Raw genomic sequence first — 24164 nt, 5'->3', positions numbered from 1 at the left:
ATGGAAGAAATCTGAAACTTACAATTATTTGCTGAGTTTGAGGGAAGAGATTGGAACAGGAAAAATAGAGAATGTAGAGGAAAATAAGGTAGATTATGTGAATGCAAAAAATAAACTGTTATAAAAAAATACTTACCACACAATCCAGATGTCTTTGAAGCGAAAAATTTTGGATTAAGTTGAAGTGAAAATTCATTAATTGATGGAGTGAATGTAAAAATAAATCCAAGACTGGGAATTTGTATCTCATACATTGTGGCTCCGTAGACTGATACTTCAAATGCACTGCTTGAATAAGGTACAGATGTGACTTTTCCATTAACTAAAACCTGTTATTTATAAAGAAAAACATGATGATAATTTTAACTTAGTTATGGAAGTGCTAGGAAAGATCTAACTGAAATAAATATAGTTTTATTATTTTAAAAAACATTTTTATAATGTGGCAATCGTTTTTGTAACTTTTAAGAAATGTAAAAATCTAGTACTTTTTATTTAAAGGGACACAAAATCCAATTTTTTTCTTTCATACTTAAAGGGATACTAAACCCAAATTATTTCTTTTTAGGTTCAGAACCTGGGTTGCGCTTGCTGTTTGGATAGCTAAATGTATCCACCAATCAGCAAGCCCTATCCAGGGTACTGAACCAAAAAATGGGCAGGCTCCAAAGCTTTCATTCTTGCTTTTTCAAATAAAGATGCCAAGAGAATGAAGAAAAAATTGATAATAGAAATACATTAGAAAGTTGCTTAATCATGAAATAAAGTATTTGGGTTTACAATTCCTTTAGGATAGAGCATACAATTTGAAAACTATTTTGAAATTTAATTATTTTATCATATTTGCTTTGCTTTATTTCCTTGATATTTTGTCAAAGAAGCAGTAACTCACTACTGGGAGCGAGCTGAACACATTGGGTTACAAGATGCATACATGTATAGCCACCAATCATCAGCTTGCTGCCAGTAGTGCATTTCTGCTCCTGAGTCTACCTAGGTATGCATTTCAACAAAGGACAGCAAGAGAGTGAAGCAAATTAGATAATTAAAGTAAATTGGAAAGTTGTTAAAAAAGTGCATGCTAAATCATGAATATATATATATATATATATATACGTATATATATATATATATATATATATATATATATATATATATATATATATATATATATATATATATATATATATATATATATATATATATATTATACTGAGGTTGATCTTTAAAATGTGAACAATGCTTAATCTTTTTAGTGAATAGGTCCCATAGAAAAAAATATAGACATTGGAGGCATTGGAAAATAATTATCTCACATTCATACTTGAGCTGAGCTGGGTAATAAGCAGCCTAATATCTTGCTCCCATTACTATTGCTGGACAATATTAAGGGCTAGATTATAAGTGGAGCGCTAACTGTTTACATTACAAGTTGAAAGTAAACACGATCGCTTGAGCGCAATTGAAGTTAAATCTTGTCAGGTTAGTGCAACCTCAGAGCTCCGGTTAACTGTTTTGCGAAACAAAAAAGTGTCACTCACAAATAGCGTTACAACCTTGGCCATGTTTTCCTGGACACTTATGAGTTACACATGCTGCAGGGTGTGTAGAGGGCAATATGCAACTCAAAAGTGCACAAATAATGACCCTGGACAGCACTGTTCATGTTTCTCCCTGCACACCCTGCAGCATGTGTAACTCATAAGTGCCCAGAAAAACATGGCAGAGGGGCAACACAAGTCACAAAACTCATCAAAAATACATTACAAAGTACAATTACACTCATAACACTATATAATAAAAATTATTCAAAAATAGAGCTCAAAGATTTGAAGTCTCAGTTGTTAGGAAACAAAAAGGCTGCAAAGAACTTTAATATAGAGATACATACATATACATGTCTAAAGAAGTATATGTATGTACGTATATATATATATGTGTGTGTGTGTGTACATATGTACCTATATATTTATATGTGTTTATATGTATTTACAGACATATATACTCATATAAATGCATAAATACATATGTGCACATACATATACGTGTCTAAAGAAGTATATGTATGTATGTATATATATATATATATATATATGTGTGTGTGTGTACATATGTATTTATATGTGTTTATATGTATTTACAGACATATATACTCATATAAACGCACAAATACATATGTGCACATATATAGACATATATATAAGGGAATTGCTTCACATTTCCTAAACCTTACTGTGGTATTATTTCATGTAAAGCAGCATATTGTATCTGAGTGAGATTGCAAACAGGTGCTACTAATGCATAAGATATGAAGGCGCAGTTACATGTGGTCTGAGGTTTGCTATGTTTTCTTCATCAGCCACAATGTGTTATTGTGATTTGTGAGTATGAGCCTGGTTGTGGGTCAGATGTGGATTAATTACTAATCAGTGGTACAGGTGTATGGGTCTGTTATAAAGTCTGATGTGGAAATATAGCTGGCATTAAAGGGATATGAAACCCAAACGTTTTCATTTGTTGTTTAAACTGAGCATAGAATTAAAAAAAAATCCAAGTTTCCAATTTACTTCTATTATCAATGTTGCTTCCTTCCCATTTTATTGTTGAAGAGATACCTAGGTAGGCATCTGGAGCACTTCATGGCAGGAAATAGGGCTGCCATCTTGTGCTCTTGTAAATGGATAGCATTCTTTTAAAACTGCTGCCATATAGTGCTCCTAAAATGGGCAGGCTCCTAAGCTTACATCCCAGCTTTTCAACAAAAGATACCAAGGAAACAAAGAAAAATTGATAATAAAAGTAAATTAGAACATTGCTTAAAATTGCATGCTCTATATGAATCATGAAAGAAACATTTTGGGTTTCATATCCCTTTAAGTAGGTACAGAAGCATGAATCTGTTCTGTAGCCTGGGCAAGCAGAAAGTGTGAATAAGATGCTGGCGCATGTCTGTGGTTTGGTGCCAAATGGGCATATACATTTCATGTTACGCGTTTCATATTTTAAGATAGTATTTTTAGTATAAGTGAATAGAATATAAGAATAATGGGCTACAAGTGGATCACAATTGATAGCACAGGGAATGTTATCTGTTGCACGACCTTGTGTAAACAATAGCGCTCAGTCTGGTTTTATAAGCGGATGGTTAAGAATTTTATCCAATGCATCTTCAAGCTACTGAAACCATTTTAGGTTAGCCTATACTTTGAATGGATAGCATAGGAAGCAATGTTAGTGTGCTAATCACATTCTTATAAGTTAACTGATGTGTGTGCGTACAATGTAGTGTTTTTTAAATTAAATATTAAATATTTAAAGAGACATTACGGTCAAAATTGAAATGCACATAGATGAATGACATCTTTGTATAGTAACATATTTGCAAAATACGTGTATTGGCAAAAATGCTTCTAGTAAAAGTGTGAAGCATTGATAGATATTCTCAGTGCACCAGCATTTTAAATACTGCAGCTGCTGAGAGCACCAGTGGGGCTTGTATCATGTCAGCAATATTGATTTATTAGAATATGCTACAAGCACCTTAGGCTCTCCGAGCAAATGTTGTGTTTTAAATGCTGGTGCACAAAGCATACTTAAATACACTTTTGAAACAGCTATAGCTTTTATTAAAAGCCTTTTTGCTAATGCATGTATATTACAAAAATGCTTCTATTCAAAAATGAAACACATTTGTGCGGATTCCAATTTTGGCTGGAATGTCCCTTTAATATTATACAACAGAATTACTTGAAGAACTCCACTACTTTCATACTCTTAGCTTAATTGCTCCCTCGACTGTGCACCCTTATAGAAGTCTATTATATGAAGGATTTAGGAAAAAAATAAAATAAGTTTGGACTTCTAATATGAACGCAAAATAGAAGTCATATTGATTGCGCTTGAGCGATGTTAATGCAGAATTTTGCTGAACTTTTTTTTGTGCTCCTCTAGGCCAAAATATTTAAATGTTCTCCTTAAAAATAATTAAGAAATAAAATTCCATGGATGAATACCCCAATGAAATATTTTATGCACTAGGCTTTTAATATTGTTCTAGTATTTAATTTTAGAAAACCCAGTAGATCAAGAGCACATGTGTGTAATTAAATAACTTTTTCTTTTTTTATGAAAGGGGGTGCTTTTTGGAATAGAAGAGATATTCTTAAAAATCATCTACAGTTGGAAAAGACTCAGCAAGGATAAAATTATTATAATGAAATAAGCAATATATAAATGAAATAAGCAATACTGACAGAAACGCTTCTTCCTTTCACCATTTGAATTATATCATTTTCGCATTCAGCTTAAATCACCAAAGTTTCAGAAGCCAAACACAACAATACAATATTTGTCTAAGAAGTCACGGAGAACGAATATAAATTTGTACATATACTTGTAGGAACTGGCCATAATCCATTTAATCTAAGTTGCAATTATGAAGCACTGTTTTTCTTAACACTTTCCGAGGCTGTTTAAGATATTTTCTGCAATGCATCATTGTTCACTATAAATTGCTCACAGATTGCAGTAAGAATGCCAAAGGTTGCTTAGAAGTCAGCTAGCAATATGCATATATACGGTATATATATATATATATATATATATATATATATATATATATATATATATATATATATATATATATATATATATATATATATATATATATATATATATAAAACTATATATATATATATATATTTATATACTGTATATTTATATATAATTGCCATAAAAATGTCTAATTTCTAATAAGAATTAGCAAATAAATAATAATAAAAATGTTCTCAACTAAATAGAAGGTTTTCATACATTGGTCCCTAAATACTTAAATATATTACATTAAGTTATGCTTAATTTATGCTTCTAGATATGTGCTTTTTTATTATGGATGTACATTCCTTAATGAAACACAGATATTTGTCTCGCTCACACAATATAAAAATCTGAACGAATGCAGCACAAAAATAAAAAACAAAACAAATGAATGATGACAAAATTATCAGTATTCATTAGATTCCTTTAAAGGGGCATTAAAAAGATATAAAACCCTTTTATTTTATTTTTCTTTAATGATTCAGATGCAGTTTTAAGCAACATTGTCATTTCAATTTCTCTTTGTTCTTTTGGTATCTTTTTTGAAAAATCAGGAATGTAAGCATAGGAGCTGGCCCTTTTTGGTTCAGCACCTGGGGTAGTGCTTGCTGATTGGTGGCAGGAGTGGTACACAACTTTCCATTTTCCATTTTTCACACAGTATTGATTACACAAAATATATATAAAAAAATAATCAGTCAGCATATAATACAGAGTGATGCAGTCGCTGCAAAAATGTTCCTGATCTTTCATTAACAATTTTTTTTTTTAATTTTTTCTGTCATAGGATGTGAGGATACCTGCACTCCAAAATGGAAAGGTGGAGCTCACCATCTGTCAGCTTGAAGAGGTTAAAAAATGGGGAAAGGCTTTAAAGAGATCTGCATAAGAACAGCAATAGCATACTGAGTAGTAACCATGCTGCTACAGTTGTGCTAAGCAGTTTAATGTCCCTTTAATGGAGCTGCTTCTATCTCACAATTGTTAACATCTTCCCACATAGAAAAGTTCCACTTTCAAGAATATTGCCTAAAAAAATGCCGTCAAACACTAACAAAAAATAAATACATTCTCTAATATAAAAGTCCAAAATGCAGTAAAGAAAACTTTGAAAAAGTTAAAAATAAATAAAATAAAAATAAAAATGAGACAACCTTGCCAGGATTGAAAAAGCAAGAGTCGACCAACAAGACGAGATACTTTCAGAAGGGCAATTGTGTCTTATTAAATTATGCATGCTGATAGGGAAGTTAGGTGAAAAATCTGGACCATGCCTTGAGAATGCCCTAGAACACCCTAGAATTCCACAATAAGTACATCATTGGCATCTGGGATATTTCCCAAGACAAATATCACTCTGTCCAGCAAGACAAACCAATGTAAAATTATTTTACAATTAAACTAATTTACAGGACTCTTGGGTGGGGGAAGAGGTGTGCTGTGACTTTCTCTGACCTACACATAAATAGAACATACACAAGTAATGTAAAAGTATCACATTGAAGTTAACTGATTTATTACTGATTATAAAGGCGTAATGTGTCTGAATTTAAGTCTAAGATAGATAATGGTGGAAGGGTGTATGCTTAAAGTATGATAATATGGAAGTAAGAGAGGATTAATAAGGTATGATGGATCAAAAACACGTTAGATATTACAGGTATGATGGGTACCTATAGGAACAGGCACATTGGGCTCAAATTATCATATGCCGGTTGAATGAGATTTTTTTTTCCCATGCACTTGAAAACAACCAACAGGCAAAATTAGACAGAAACAACAGCCTGAAGGACCGTTCTACCAAAGGCTGCCTCAGAAGAAGGGAAAATATCAAAATGGTTTTAGTGAATGTACGCAAAGAAGACCAAGTAGCTGCCTTGCAAATACGATCAAAAGAGGATTCATTCTTGAAAGCTTAAGAAGTAGCTACTGATCTAGTAGAGTGGGCAGTAACCTGATTAGAAGGAGTCTGACTTGCCTTCAAGTAAGCTTCAGAAATCAAAAGCATTAACCAAGAAGCCAAAGAAACATCAGAAACATTCTGACCTCGATTGGAACCAAAAAAGTAAACAAACAAACTTGAAGTTTGTCTGAAATCCTTGGTAACATCAACATAATAAGTCCAGGCTCTAACCACATCCAGATTGTGAAGAATCACAATAAAAAGCAGAAAGCTCTTAACTCTTCTAACACAGCCAGAAGAAATAGGACTTTGCAGAGAAAAAAACTAGTCCACCTTATGTATAGGCTCAAATGGAGGAGCCTGCAAAACTTTCAGTAGTAGATTCAAGTTCCAAGGTTGAGAAATTGGTTTAATAACAGACATAATATGCACCTAAGCCTGAACAAAACCATCAATATCAGGAAGATTAGCAATTTCCTATTAAACAAAATAGAAAGAGTAGAAAGAACTTGTGGATAGATTTTTCTCCAAACTATCTTGTAAAAATTGCAAAATTCTAGGAATCCTGAAAGAATTCCATGAAAAACCATGATCAAGACACCTGAAAATAAAAGTTTTCCAAATGTTATAATACATTTTTCTGGTAAGTGGCTTCTGAGCCTTAATCAGGGTTTCAATAACAGACTCAGAGAAACCCTTATGCGTAAGAACTACCTGTTCAATCTCCATGCCATCAAGTTTAGAGATTTCAGATCCTGAAGGAAAAACAGACCTTGACAAAGAAGGTCTGGCCTTAGAGGAAGTGACCAATGAGGGCAACTAGACATCTGAACTAGATCCACAAACAAAACTCTGCAGGACCAAGCTGGAATAATTGGAATCGCTGACAAATTCTCCTGCCAAACATTGGAAATTACTCTTGGGAAGAAATACCAGAGGCCTGAAACACATAGGCCAGATGAAAGGACCATAGAGCTGAAGACCAAGTAGCTGCCTTGCAAATATGATCAAAAGATGATTCATTCTTGAAAGCTTAAGAAGTAGCTACTGATCTAGTAGAGTGGGCAGTAACCTGATTAGAAGGAGTCTGACTTGCCTTCAAGTAAGCTTCAGAAATCAAAAGCTTTAACCAAGAAGCCACAGAAACATCAGAAACATTCTAACCTCGTTTGGAACCAAAAAAGTGAACAAACAAACTTGAAGTTTGTCTGAAATCCTTGGTAACATCAACATAATACGTCCAGACTCTAACCACATCCAGATTGTGAAGAAGCCTTTCTGAAGAATTTTTAGGGATCAAGACACAAAGAAGGGACAACAATTTCCCTGCTTAGATTCTCTGAGGACACAACCTTAGGAAGAAAATAACATTTTCGCCTTAAAACTGCCTTATCCTGATGAAAAACCAAACAAGAAGAATCACAAGAAAAAGCAGAAAGCTCTTAACTCTTCTAACACAGCCAGAAGAAATGGGACTTTCCAGAGAAAAAAACATGTCCACCTTATGCATAGGCTCAAATGGAGGAACCTGCAAAACTTTCAGTAGTAGATTCAAGTTCCAAGGTTGAGAAATTGGTTTAATAACAGACATAATATGCACCTAAGCCTTAACAAAACCATCAATATCAGGAAGATTAGCAATTTCCTATTAAACAAAACAGAAAGAGTAGAAAGAACTGGCAGATATATTTTTCTCCAAACTATCTTGTAAAAATTGCAAAATTCTTGAAATCCTGAAAGAATTCCATGAAAAACCATGATCAAGACACCAGAAAATAAGTTTTCCAAATGTTATAATACATTTTTCTGGTAAGTGGCTTCTGAGCCTTAATCAGGGTTTCAATCACAGACTCAGAGAAACCCTTATGCGTAAGAACTACCTGTTCAATCTCCATGCCATAAAGTTTAGAGATTTCAGATCCTGAAGGAAAAACAGACCTTGACAAAGAAGGTCTGGCCTTAGAGGAAGAGACCAATGAGGGAAACTGGACATCTGAACCAGATCCACAAACCAAACCCTGGAGGACCAAGCTGGAATAATTGGAATCGCTGACAAATTCTCCTGCCTAACCTTGGAAATTACTCTTGGGAAGAAGTACCAGAGGCCTGAAACACATAGGCCAGCTGAAAGGACCATGGAGCTATCAGAGCATTCACAAACTCAGTCTGAGAATTTCATGACCCTGAAAAGTATATGGGAAGTTTGTTGTTCAACCGTGATTCCATCAGGTCTACCTCAGGGAGACTCAAAGATCTACAATCTGATTGAACACTTCAGATGAAGAGACCATTCACCTGGATGAAGAAATTAACAATGAGAAAATCTGCTTCACAATTGAACACTCCTGGGATGTGGACAGCTGAAATTAGACAGCAATTGGCATCTGCCAAAGAGAGAATTAAAAAAACTTCCATCATGGCTAAAGGACTGTGAGTCCCCCCCCCCCCTTGATGGTTGACATAAGCCACAGCTGTGACATTGTTTGGCTGGAACTGGAGAAAAGATTTTCCTTTCAGAAGGGGTCAGGCTTAAAGAGCTCTGGAAATTGCATGAAGTTCTAAGATGTTTTTAGGCAACCTTGCCTCCCAAGGAGCCCAAACTCCCTGTGCTGTCAGAGACCCCCAAACAACTCCCCCTCCTGAAAAAAACTTGCATCTGTAGTGATCACAGACCAAATAGGACAAGCAAAAAAAGTTTCCCACAAAATAGGCTGGAGATCTATCTACCAGGACAGAGTCTTGTTTTGAAATCTTGAAACATCCATAAAGGCGGAATGACTGCCAACATTTCAGACACTTTTGTTTTAATACATTTCTTAATGCCAGTAGCAATTTGAGCCCTATGCAAGCACTGATGCATGCACGTGTGAGCACACATGTAGCCAGGAAAACAAAAAGGTACTGAAGTTTCTTTAAAAATTTTAATGTTTACAAAAAACTATAATAACTAATACCCAGAATGTAAACCCAATGGAGAGCCCCTTATATATAGGGTGCAAATGAATATGATCCCAGGCTACATAAAATAACTATATAATATTGTCAGGTATAGGTCTAAAACGAGTGTTAAAATTAAATAAAAGACACTTACCATAAATACTCTCCTACTATGTGTAGTAGCAGGAAAAAACTATTCTGTAATGAAAACATATCAGCAGAGGATATGCTATAGGACAAGTCCATGCAGCATCTTTGAGAGGATAGTGACTTAAATTTTCATTGGAAAGAAAAAATAAGACACACACCATACTCCTTAAACTTCCCTCTTGACATACACTGCACTTGAGGGGAAATGGGCCTCAACTCCTTGCAACAAATAAATCATCTGCACATCACCATTCTTCACCTTCCTCCAACGGAGGCAGAGATAGAACTAACTACCATAGAGGTAGGAGGAGTTATATAAAGCACTTGCGGTTTTGCCTCCTCTAGTGATAGGGAAGGTAATTCACAGGAGTAATGGATAATGGACTTTTACCACCTTTATGAAAGAAATACATTTTTTGTCCGTGCACATGTATAATTAGTAGATTTTAAAGGAAAATAGCCACACATATGTGAAATCTGAGGAAAATGAGAAAGAGGGAGAGAAAATAGGAGAGGGAGTGCAAATCAGAAGTTGTGCAGTTGTGGATATTGATGATGAGTTAATTAGTTCTGTTAAAGGGACAGTCTAGTCAAAATTAAACGTTCATGATTCAGATCGGGCATGCAATTTTAAATAACTTTCCAATTTTCATTTATCATCAAATTTGCCTTGTTCTCTTGGTTCTTTGTTGAAAGATAAGCATAGGAAGGCTTCTTATCTCAGCTCATTTTGACATTGTTTTACAGCTAGACAGCGCTAGTTCATGTGTGCCATATAGATAACATTGTGCTCACACCCGTGCAGTTACCTAGGAGTTAATATACTTTTTACCTCTGATTACCTGGTTTTTAAGCCTCTGCAGACAGCCCCCTTATTTCAGTTCTTTTGACAGACTTACATTTTAACCAATCGGTGCTGACTCCTAGGTAACTCTGCGGCGTGAGCAATATGTCCATGTTGGTTACGCAAAACTGGTGAATGGGTAAAAAAGGGATTATCTATCTTTTTAAACAATAACAATTCTGGAGTAGACCGTCCCTTTAAAGCCGATGTGTGATTATTATTATTTTTTTCAATACTACTGAAGTTATAAAAAAAGTTTATGTGTCAAATTAAGATTGGGAAACACTGTTATGAATATTGAATGTGTTTCAGAGCACACGTTAGTATGGCAGATAATGATGGACAAACCACAGTATGGAATATTTTTTACGGTATGTGAACAAACACAAGGTATAAGTCAGTAATTTGCTAAATAAGAAAAGTATTGAATATAGTGTTAAATACCTGCTCCATGTTTTCTGAAATCTGTACCGAGTCTTGATCGTGCTTAATGTCTATTGATTTCATACATGTTTGATGTACTGCTGAGGCACATTTATCATTCTGAAGGATCACTTCAATATTTTGTTCTTTGTCATGAAACAGTACGTAGGAACAATTGCCGATGAGTTTAAAATCCAGTCCATCAAATGTAACAATATGTCTCGTTGAACTTCCCATACACATGCCTTAAAAATATAAATATATATATACAGTATATAAATAAATAACATTTTTCATGCATTCAAATATTCTCAGTCAACAATTAATTGATATAAGTGACTAAGCATTTTAATGTGAAATCATATTAACAGATTTTAGAGTCATAAAGTTGATACTTTTCAAGGCAGGGAAACAATTTGTAATATATATAAGAAAGCATTCTAAAATAACCCAACAACACTCAATGCTTTAAAATCCACTAATCTTAAGGGATAGTCAGTTAGAGCACACATTTTCAAACAACTTTTCAGTTCATATTCATTATTTAAATGTGCACACTCTTTTTAGATGCACACTCTCAGAAGAACCAAGTTTCACATTTTGTGATTGGCTGATGGTTATCACATGATGTAATGGGAAGAAAAATAAAACTAACTTGTCAAAAAAAATCTACTTCTCATGTGAAATTCAAACTAAGTGTTTTTGCGTTGTTTATTTATTATGTATTGGCTATGCTATTCTACTGTGTTGTGTGGTCCTTTTCTTATATTAAATAAATTGTGTTTACTTAATTGTCGTGATACATAATTTCTCACTAATGGTTTCTGTTCAGTGTACATTCTGTTAAACACTTACTGAAGTATTATTTTCTATTGGTTATGCTATTCTACTGTGTTGTGTGGTCCTTTTCTTATATCAAATAAATTGTATTTACTTAATTGTAGTGATACATAATTTCGCAAGAATGGTTTCTGTTCAGTGTACATTCTGTTAAACACTTACTGAAGTATTACTTTCCACATTGCTCTGTTTAGTGTTAACATATCACACCTCTTTGTCCCTTGACAATGAGCACTTTAAAGGTACATTAAACACAAAATAAATGCTAGATAGAATGATTAGAAAAGATTACCCTGAGAATAGCACATATATTTATGTTTTAAAGTTTCATTAGTTGCTTAAATAGTGACAAAATAAGTGTAAAGTTTTAATGTCTATAAAACAATAGGAGCTGCTATTTTGTAACTTAGGTTACTTTCTCTGCTGTGGCAAATTAAGGACAGTTATAAATAGGTCACTAGAGTGTGCAGCCAATGGCTGTGTGGAATAGAACACTGATCTGCACTTCCATTTCTAACAGGAACTGAAATGCTCACAATTTCGGAATGGAATTACAGGAAAAGGGGACAAAATAAATGATGGTATATTATAGAGGTTTATATATATATATATATATATATATATATATATATATATATATATATATTATAATTGCATTTTTAATGTCCGCCACCATCGGCAGTTGCGCACGCATTCTCAATGGAATGTTGGAATCCCGGTGGATTCCGAAAATGTCAGGGTAGTGAAAGAATCCACCCACATCAAGTATTAAAAAAAAAACTAACCGCCCGCATCAAGTATTAAAAAAAACAACTAACCGCCCGCATCAAGTATTAAAATAAATAACCACCGCCTGCACGAAATATAACAAAAAAAAAACTATTACACAAAGTATTGACACATACACAGCAAACCCCCACATTGGTAAATAATAAAGTAATTAACCCCTTAATCACTTAACCGTCAACCACCCACATCGGAATACACCAAATTACCTTATTAACCTCTAAAATGCGAAACCCCAACATCGCAATAAACCTAATTATCCTATTAAACCCTAAACCGCAAAACTCCCACATCGCAATAAACCTAATTAACTTATTAACCAAAACCCACAACGCAAATAACTATTTAAATAACTAAGTACCCTAACCTAACACCCCCTAACCTAACATCCCCTTAAATTAACCCAAATTACCTAAACTAATAAATTCTAAAGTTACAAAAAATAAAAAAAATAAGTTTACAAAAAAAAGGCTAACATTACTGAAAATAAAAAATCAAATTACCAAATTTAACAAAATTAAATCTAATCCCTATGAAAATAAAAAGCCCTCCCAAAATAAAAGCACCCCCTACTCTAATAATAAACTACCAGTAGCCCTGAAAAGTGCTTTTTGCAGGGCATTGCCCCAAGTTAATCAGCTCTTTTACAAAAAATACACAAAGTCCCACCTAACAGTAAACCCCCACCCCCCCCCAAAATAAAAGAACCTAACACTAAAAAGCCTAAACCACCCATTTCCCTGAAAAGGGCATTTGTTTGGGCATTGCCCTTAAAAGGGCATTTAGCTCTTTTACTGCCCATCCCTAATCTAAATAAAACAAACCCCCCCCCAAAAAAAACCTTAAAAAAACCTAAGTCTAACCCCCAGGTTGCTACTCACCATTTCTGAAGTCCGGCGGAGAAGGTCCTGTTCCAGACGGTGAAGTCTTCTTCCAAGCGCGACCTCTTCCTCTACCAGGAACATCCTGCACGGAGTGGAGCTGAAGACTGAAGACCGATGACTGCGGAGCTGAAGACCGGCGACCCTGGAACTGAAGACCGGCAACCGCGGAGCCATGGAGTGTGGAGGATCCTCTTCGTACGATCTCCGCCGTACACTGAATAGTGAATTCAGGGTACGCGATTAAAGATGGCGTCCCTTGAATTCCTATTGACTGATTTGATTCTTCCAATTCAAATCAGCCAATAGGATGAGCGCTACTCAAATCCTATTGGCTGTTCAAATCAGCCAATAGGATGACAGCAAGTGAAATTCTATTGGCTGATTTGAATAGCCAATAGAATTTCACTTGCTCTCGTTGTGGGAAATATTCTTAAAGTAGATATAATTTAATGAGAAGAAATTTTGTATTTATTTAGGAGAGTCGTTTGTCCAAATAGAGTGTGGCTATATCTGTAGTTTATTATATAGAAAATATTTTTGATATATTTAAGACAGTAGTCCATTATAATTATAGTATTGCTACACCTGTAGCTTAAATATTTATTTAAAAGAAGATTTGCAAAATAGGTTGTTTCTACATCTGTAGTTTAAAAAATAATTAGACTGCCCTCTGGGCAGGCTTAACGACTAGTATATATATATATATATATATATATATATATATATATATATGTATATATATATATATATATATATATATATATATATATATCATTTATCATTTTATATTACCATCTCAAAGTGTTTAATGTTCCTTTAAGGGAAATTCAGTGTATAACATAATGAAAACTCTTCAAGTAATATAGGTAAATATAGTTCTGCCACACCCTACATGGTTTAAATTTTCCGGCATGAATAGGCCAGTTGTCATCTTCCTGTGGGTGGTACGGCCAATCATATGATGTACCTCCCACCCCATACAAAGTAATTATAGAGTGGTTTCACACTCTGTCATGCCTTCTCTAACTGCAACATCATACCCAGAACCCTTAGCTGCAGTGGAAGCACTGTGTGTGGAGGAAAACTGAGTAAACAATACTCTGGGCTTTTATGGATATATAAATGTGCTCTGCAATGAATTATTTTTGCTCAGCCATCTAACAAAAGGATTCAAGCAGAAGCAATGAGCCATGAACTGTTTTATTCCAGAAACAAAAATATAGTGTAACTTGGCAATGAACTAAAGTGTGTTTAAATTATTTGGCAAACCACCATTGCTAGTTTTTAGCAATAAATGCTTTCAAGTGGGCTAAAACACACAAATATATCTAGCAAGGAACCTAACCACAATTTATATCTAAAACATAGTTCTGGTAGATTTAATCAATTAACTTTATTTTTTTGTTAATGCAAAGTGACATACAGAGTCAACAAAGGAATTCAGCCAAACCAAAAAGGGTTACCGATAATAATTCACTCAACATGTATCAAAATCTCTTCATGACATACAACATACCAGGGGTATATATAAACACATCACTATATATGTACTATTATAAAATACATTTTTTTATGGTACAAACATCTTTGACAATAGACTCTTATTTATCAAAGAGTGAATAGCTTAAAACGATTGAGATCATGATAATTTAATGGTATGTTCCTATAAGATAAAATATCACATAGAAATGTTGTTTAAATTACTACACTTTCAAAATAAAGAACTATTAAATATGAATTGCTTTTACAAGCCTTGCTGCATTTTTTTTGTATACGTCTTGTTGTTAATTCTTTTTATTTCAGTTTCTAAATATTGTTCATTGTATTTCTCATCATAAACTACACAATTTATTACAAAAGAATTATAGGCAGCCCGATTTAATAAAGAGGCATTTTAACTAGAATCATCCTGCTTTGCTGACATGATGAAGTGTGTTATGATTGTGTCTAAGAAAATTCAGTAGAATGTATTTGAAAAGGGGTTGATTCATTGACATCACTGATATGAAGAATGTCATCAACTAAAGTATTGTAGATTATGCCAAGAATATTGAATAAGTCTTTGTCCAAATAAAGCTTGGATTATTTCACAGAATTAAAAGCGTTGTTTTTAGCTAGTAGGATAATTTATTCCTTAGAGCTAGAATGGCATGATGAGATTTCAAATACTTTTAAGTAGTTTGAAATAGGGTATTCTATACTTTTAAATCATTGTCATAGTTTATATTGTATCCTACAGCAGATATTCTTAACTTTAATTGGTGATACATAATGACAATTTAAGGATTTAATGTGGAAATGGCATGCAACATAGCAGCATCTCTGAAAAATTAGAAGCAACATTTCATTATCTATGAAGTGTCAAGTTTCAAAAAATCCCTGAGCTAGCCACCATTTGCAATGCTATAGAAATGATGGAAGTATTCTAAATAGTTTAAAGGGAATGCATGTCAAATATAAACTTCCATGGTTCCGACAGAGTATGCAAATTAAAGATAATTTTCAAATTTACTTGTAATATCACATTTGTTTTGTTCTCTTGGTATGCTTTGTGGATAAGCATGCCTAGATCAGCAGCAATGCACTACTAAGAGCTGTTTGGTGATTGGTGACTATGCATATATGCCACTTGTCATTGGCTCAACAGATGCGTTCTGCTAGGTCCCTACAGTGCATTGTTGATCTGGAGCTAATTTTACCCTTGTGTTTAACCCCTTTTAGTTAAACTCATAGTTCTATTTATTTTCTTTTTGCACTCGTATGTGTCCTTATTATTTCAAATGTGACATTTTAATAGGAATGTGATTTAAGGATATTGCTTTTTTTAACAGATCTGAGTCTGAGACTGTGCCGCCAGATAACCCATTCATGTATAGGAAAAGCTATAGAATCTGGACAGCAATTTAGACAAAAGGTTTTACTGAATTGCCCCTTTTTACATTAAAATGACAATACTGGCTCCAAGTCTTAATTCTTAAAGGGACAGTAAACATTGGAATAGATGTTACATAATGTTGCCAACAGCTTTACCCAGTGCGGGAGCTCACTACATTTATCTGGACAGTGAGATCGGGTCCTCTATGATTAGACAGTTAGCCTGTGATGTGTTTTTTTGTTTGTTTGTTTTTTAATAAAAAGCCGAGCACCAAAGAGGATGGCATCTTTTTAACAGGTTAGATTATTCCCTTTGTTACATAATTCTGCACATGGAACTATGTAACATTTATTCCAATGTTCACAGTCTTTTTAAAGAAGCTTTCTAAAGAAACTTTATTTAAAAAAACAAACTATAAAGAACCACAACATAATGTAATCCCTTACAATAAACCTAAAATAATTTAAAATACTTTTCTTCCATGAGCCCCGCTACATTCCTATGATCTCACAGAATCATTAGACAAGAGACAGTAGCATACTTTGTGCTGTTTTGTCATCCCAGGCTGATTTAATTTCATTCAGCTTACATTAATTAAAATGGCAATTACCAGAATTACTGCAAAGGATGGTGATGTCACTAAAGCAAACTGAAACCAAGACACAGAAAGCTTCTAAACCCATCATCCTCCTCCATATCATATAATCTCATTAAGTACAGCTATAGGATGGTAAGAAAGAAAGGCAATATAGCTAGATAGATTGGTGATAGGATAAAAGATGGCCTGACAGAAACACATGTATTTAGATAGATAGAAAATAGATAGACAAATGATTGATAGACAGACAGAAAGATATATAGATAGATATATACTAGATAGATGATAAATAGACATATTATAGATAATAAAGGATACATAGATAAATTATAGATTATAGATAGATAGATAGATAGATAGATATATAGATATATTATAGATAATAGATAGAGGATAGATTGATAAATAAATTATAGATGATAGATAGATAGATGATAGATAGAAATGTTATACATAATAGATAGAGGATAGATAGACAAATGATAGATTATACATAGATAGATGATAGATAGATAGATAGATAGATAGATAGATAGATAGATTAAATGTATAACTTACATGGGCATGCCCAGCGACACCCACAGGTTTCCTCAATTTTAATTGCAGCAAAGTTATTGTGACAAGTAGGCTTTGGGATCTTCTCACAGTTTATTTTATGACTCTCCAGTATAGTTTTTCCATCTGATAAACAGGTCACACTGTGACATTTATCTGAGAGGGTCCACTTGTCACCAGGCTACAATATGATTGCAATAAATGTTAATGTTACACACAACAATAATATTAGAACATATACAGATTATTCACTCAGTTTTCAATTTACAAAAAAAACACTTGTTTTGTGTGAATCAGGGACATACTCTAAATTTGTTGTGCCATCCATTTGATGGGTTGATTTGATTGGCTACATATGGCACTGATGGTGCATTTACATCTCCACCTAATGAAGCAGAAAAAAACATGCCCCACAAACATTGCACCCCATAACTACAGATATCATTGTAAAAAAAATATAAATATTTCTCAATACTGAGAAAAATGTGAGTTTAAGCCACACTGTTAATAACCTGGCAAATACACATTATATTTAAAGGGACATGAAACACACAATTCAGGTAGATCATACAGTTTTAAACAACTTTCCAATTTACTTCTATTATCTAATTTGCTTCATTCTCCTGGTATCTTTTGTTGAAGAAGCAGCAATGAACTACTGGGAGCTAGCTGAAAGCCAATGACAAGAGACATATATGAGCAGCCACCAGTCAGCAGCTTCTGTACTGTTCAACAAAGGATACAAAGAGAACTAAACAAATTAGATAATATAAATAAATTGGAAAGTTATTTAAAATGTTGTACTCTATCTGAATCATGAAAGGTCTATACTGCTTAGCTAACAATTCTGTCTCTTGTTCATGCAGTTTGTTTAGACTTATACAAATGATTATTGGCTAATAAAATCAGCATGTGATAACACTTTCAGCTGAATCTCACTTTAGACAAGTGAAGTGACTTTATATCCAGGACTGCTGTGTGTAAGTTTTCTAGCAATTTGTCAACACTGTTTTCTAATAACTCCAATTATATTACTGACCTGTTCTTTCAGCTGCTATATTATTACCAAACAGTTCGATTACGAGTTTTGCATTATGAGTGGCTCGGTACTAACTTGCAAGTTATTGCCACCGCTCACCTTTAATAGCGCTCCTAATAAAAGTTTTCAAAAACCCGGTAATATGGCTGCATTGAGCTCCATACCACACACAAATATAAGCGCTGCTTTGAGCTGCTTTGACATGCTCGTGCACAATTTCCCCATAGACATCAATGGGGAGAGCCGGCTAGAAAAAAGCCTAACACTTGCAATCACGGAGCGTAAAGCTCCGTAATGTAGCCCCATTGATGTCTATGAGGAAAGAAAATGTATGTTTACACCTAACACCCTAACATAAACCCTGAGTCTAAACACCACTAATCTGTTGCCCCCAACATCGCCGACACCTACATTACACTTATTAACCCCTAATCTGCCACCCCCAATGTCGCCGCCACCTACCTACACTAATTATCCCCTAATCTGCCACCCCAATGTCGCCGCCACTTACATAAATTTATTAACCCCTAATCTGCCGCACCCAACGTCGCCGCCACCACTATACTAAAGTTATTAACCCACTAAACTTCTGGCCTCCCACATCACTAACACTAAATAAATATATTAAACCCTAAACCTAACCCTAAGTCTAACCCTAACACCCCCTAACTTTAATATAATTAAAATAAATCTAAATAAAACTTACTATTATTACCTAAATAATACCTATTTAAGACTAAATACGTACCTGTAAAATAAAACCTAAGATAGCTACAATATAACTAATAGTTACATTAGTTATATTGTAGGTTATATTTTTATTTCACAGCTAAGTTTGTATTTATTTTTACTAGGTAGACTAGTTAGTAAAATAGTTATTAACTATTTACTAGCTATCTAGTTAAAATAAATTCAAATTTACCTGTAAAATAAAACCTAACCTGCCTCACACTAACACCTAACATTACAATAAAATTAAATAAACTAAATAAAAAAAAATACATTTATCTAAATTACAAAAAATAATAAACACTAAATTACACAAAATAAAAAAAGAAATTATCAAAAATTAAAACGAATTACTCCTAATCTAATAGCCTTATCAAAATAAAAAAGCCCCCCAAAATAAAAAAAACCCTAGCCTACACTAAAGTGCGAAAAGCCCTTAAAAGGGCCTTTTGCGGGGCATTGCCCCAAATAAATCAGCTCTTTGACCTATAAAAAAAAATATAATCAGCCCCCAACAGTAAAACCCACCACCCACACAACCAACCCCCCAACTAAAAACCTACCTAAAATGCTAAGCTCCCTATTGCCCTGAAAAGGGAATTTGGATGGGTATTGCCCTTAAAAGGGCATTTAGCTATTTTAAGGTGCCCAAAGTCCCTAATCTAAAAATAAAACCTAACCAATAAACCCTTAAAAAAACCTAACACTAACCCCTGAAGATCCACTTACAGGTTTTGAAGAAAGGACATCCATCCTCATCCAGCCGGGAGAAGTCTTCATTCAAGCAGCAAAAAGTCCTCCTCCAGGCAGAAGTCTTCATCCAGACGGCATCTTCTATCTTCATCCTTCCAACGCGGAGCGGCTCCATCTTCAAGACATCCGGCGCAGAGCATCCTCTTCATACGGTTCCAGCCGTACACTGAAGGTTCTCTTTAAGGGACATCATCCAAGATGGTGTTCCTTGGATTCCGATTGGCTGATAGAATTCAGCCAATCGGAATTAAAGGGTAAAAAATCCTATTGGCTGATTCAATCAGCCAAAAGGATTGAGCTCACATCCAATAGAATGCGAGCTCAATCCTATTGGTTGATTGGATCAGCCAATAGGATTAAAGCTCAATCCTATTGGCTTTTTGAATCAGCCAATAGGATTTTTTACCCTTTAATTCTGATTGGCTGATAGAATTCTATCAGCCAATTGGAATTCAAATGACGCCATCTTGGATGACGTCCCTGTGAAATAAAAATAAAACCTAAATAAAAAACAAACTTACCTGTGAAATAAAAATAAAATATAAGATAGCTACAATGTAACTATTAGTTATATTGTAGCTAGCTTAGGTTTTATTTTACACATATTTATTTATTTTTAAATAGGAATAATTTAGGTATTAATTGTAATTTTTATTTGGAATTATTTTAATTATGTTAAAAATAAGTGGGTGTTAGGGTTATGTTAGGGTTAGACTTAGAGTTAGGTTTAGGGGTTAATAACTTTAGTATAGTGGCAGTAACATTGGGGGCAGCAGATTATGGGTTAATAAGTGTGTTTGGAAGCAACAGATTAGGAGTTAATATCAGTAATGCAGGTTGCGGCGATGTTAGGACATCAGATTAGGGGTTAATAAGTGTATGTAGGTGGCGACGACATTGGGAGCAGCAGATTAGGGGTTAATAATATTTAACTAGTGTTTGTGATGCGGGAGTGCAGCGGTTTAGGGGTTAATATGTTTATTATAGTGGCGGCGATGTCTGGAGCAGCAGATTAGGGGTTAATAATTTTATTTTAGTGTTTGTGATGCAGGAGGGCCTCGGTTTAGGGGTTAATAGGTAGTTTATGGGTGTTAGTGTACTTTGTAACACTTTTGTTATGAGTTTTATGCTACAGCTTTGTAGCGTAAAACCCATAACTACTGACTTTCAGGTGGCGATACAGATCTTGTAGTTATAGGCTATACCACTCACTTTTTGGTCGGACAGGCAAACTCGTAATACCGGCGCTATGGAAGTCCCATTGAAAAGGGACTTTTTGAAAGTCGTGGTAGTTACATTGCGTTACGGCCAAAAAGGTCTGCGGTACAGCTATACCTACAAGACTCGTAATAGCAGCGGTAGTGAAAAAGAGCCATAACTGCTTTTTCACTTATAACGCACAACTCATAATCTATCCAAAAGTATAGTCAACAAAATAGCTGCACAATGTGTTGGTTATTTGGTTTGCTTATACTATCTCACATAATCACAATATACCCCAATACAGCTTGTGATAAACTTAAGGATTACTGTGCCTGTAAGTCATTGCCATTCTGTGGTCTCTTTTCCTTTGAAATCTTGGCATAATTATGAGTTGAAAGCTTAGTGAAACCCATGAACTTCAGTCTTATGTTTCCAGAGGACTTTACAGCATCAAGCTCCTATAATTATGCTATAAAGTGATGGTAAAAGTTTAATAAATTAAAGCTCAGTATTTAAAAAGAATTTTAAAAACATGGGCACTTTAATTCATTAAACTTTACAAAGATGCTTCTTTTTTGAAATACTTTAAAAGACCGTTCCTCTGCCCCCATCTCCTTCTGTATTGAGCATATTGATGACAAATCTAGGTTCCTCCAATTGTTGCGTGCCCCCTTTCGCCTCCAGCTCGTGGGGCACACAATAATTGGAGAAAGCCGGATCCATCATCGATATGCTAAATACAGAAGAAGATACGCTTGGAGGAACGATGATATGTTTAACGTAACAAAATGGTAAGTATTTAAAATAGAAGCGTCTTTGTAAAGTTTAATGACTTAAAGTGCCCCTGTTATTAAGATTATTTTAAAATACTGGGCTTTAAATCATTAAACTTTACAATTACTTTAATGAAATAAAGGGGAAGCTGAGACAGTAAACAGAGTAAAGTAAGACGAAAAAGGGAAGCAGGAAAAGAAGAAATCAAATAAATGAATGGGCAATTGTAGATTATATAGGATGAATATATAGGTAGATATTAAAAGATAGAAATGGAGGGTGATGCATAAATGTATAGATGTAAAAAATGAACATACCCTCTTTTGATTCCCATTATCATCAATGCAGATGTTCACAATTTCTAAAAAAAAGAAATTATAAAAAATATCAAATTGAAATACACAGAATAATGTTATCAAGTAAAATTAATAATATATAAAATCATTATGTTATTAATTTGAAGGGGTGATAGTTGCAGGTGAATGTCTCCATCTTTATAACTAACTAACTATCTTTTTATGGATAGTATTTATAATTATACAAGGGTAATATACAATTTTGGACAAAGTAGTGTTTATTAAGCATAACAACCCATTAAAGTGAATGTAAATTTTCTGATAGTTGGTATTCACTACTAATTCACAAACACTTCGTTAGTTAAACTGCCATATTTTTTTTTATAAATGTTTTTGTTTATATAATAATTTTATATTATAACATAGCTCCGTTTTTGCGAGCAACTCCTCCCATCCTCTACTTCCTTGTTTTCCAGTCCCTGACGTAAAGAGCGGTCCCGCCCGCTCTATTACGTATCTTAAATCGTGGAGTGCTCAATTTGCGCATGCGTGTCTACGCGCGTCCCTGTGGAGTACTTAATTTGCGCATGCGTGTCTACATCGTTAGTAGATATGCGCATGCGTTACAGAATGAAGACGGTATTCTTCTTGAAAATTAGTGACTATCTGTGTAGCGCATGCGTGTGTCGTGGATGTGCTTTGGATCCAAATAGCTCTTGTAGTTAAAAACGCATGCGCAGAAGCATCGCGTGACGTTGCAGTAAAGGGGCTGAAAGCCACGGGGTGCAACTGCGGATTAGAAAACTGCAATGTCAATCACTTGTGCATTGATGGACAAAATGGCGGGCGGAGGAATGACGGCTAATAATACTTGGTAAATAGATTGATTTTGTGAATTAGGATGCGATATAAAAAAAATCATGAATTAAAGTCCTATTTATTTTAGTAGATGCATAATATGACGAAGAGTGATAGTCTTCACTTTACATTCACTTTAATTTAAAAAAATGGCTACATCACTGAATGAACCCTGCTCTCTCTTTTTATTCTGAGCTATGTAAAAAAAAAACTTCCAGTGAGATTACTGTACCCATGTCATTATAAGCACTCTCTCTCTTTCTCTTTCATTTTATCATTATTTGTGACACATTTATATTTAAAGGGATAGTATTTTTCTGCACTACATCTTAGTCCTTGTAGTGCACGGGCATATTCATTCCTCACAGGGCTCCATGCTACTTCTGGGGCTAAAATTTAAGGATTACTGGGTGCTCATGCGCAGTTGCGTAGCTCAACCTAACATACTCGAAAACAAAGCAATTACTTGCAGGATCCCGTTCTGTACAGTGAGAAATTAGATATCTCATAATTTTTTAAAAACCAGATTTACAGTGTGAAAACTTTATAAAGCCCACTATTGTCAAACCGGATATTTTGTGGTCACTTTCATCTGTTAAATATTAATATCCTGCATAACACATATTTACAATAAAAGTTAGTTCAAATAAATGATGAACAATTTTACAGTATAATGTATATAATAACACTCCATACACTCATGCACAGTATAACTATAATGCCCGAATGCAAATAGATTAATTATTAATTTACACACTTTGGTATTGTTTTGGAACTAAAAAAGTTAAGTTCTCACATGTAAACTGTTATTGTCATTACATACTGTACAAAGGGATCATTTACACTAACCCTCGCTGCACATGGTGAGGCTGCATTATAAAATATTCTGCTACTGGAAGGGAAGCCTTGCATCCTACAATGAAGAGGGCTAATACAACGTCACCCCCTGCTCTCATACAACAAATTGCGCGAGAGCAGGGCTTGTCAATCATTTCAGACAGAGATGTCCAGATTGTCTGACATCTTTAACCTCTAAGGATGCGGGCTCATTAAGAAGCAGTGGTTGTACAAGTGGTGCTTCTTAGCTTTCAGTAGCATGCTTAGGCAGCTTTATGAATGGG

At 34.3% G+C, this 24164-nt stretch overlaps 1 protein-coding gene across 1 annotated transcript in view; it reads right to left on the bottom strand.

The window, feature by feature from the left end:
* The window catches only part of VWF (von Willebrand factor), a 424292-nt gene that overhangs the window by 162267 nt on the left and 237861 nt on the right, over positions 1-24164 (bottom strand). The window contains exons 33-36 of the mRNA XM_053718732.1: positions 22207-22250; positions 17395-17572; positions 10875-11098; positions 137-329 (exon numbers count right to left, since the gene is read on the bottom strand). Of these exons, the coding sequence (XP_053574707.1) occupies positions 137-329; positions 10875-11098; positions 17395-17572; positions 22207-22250 (639 nt within the window). The remainder of the gene's footprint in view (positions 1-136; positions 330-10874; positions 11099-17394; positions 17573-22206; positions 22251-24164) is intronic.

The sequence above is a fragment of the Bombina bombina genome, chromosome 6, assembly GCF_027579735.1.
Source record: "Bombina bombina isolate aBomBom1 chromosome 6, aBomBom1.pri, whole genome shotgun sequence".
Lineage (NCBI taxonomy): Eukaryota > Metazoa > Chordata > Amphibia > Anura > Bombinatoridae > Bombina > Bombina bombina.
This window is presented reverse-complemented; position numbering and strand designations above follow the sequence as displayed.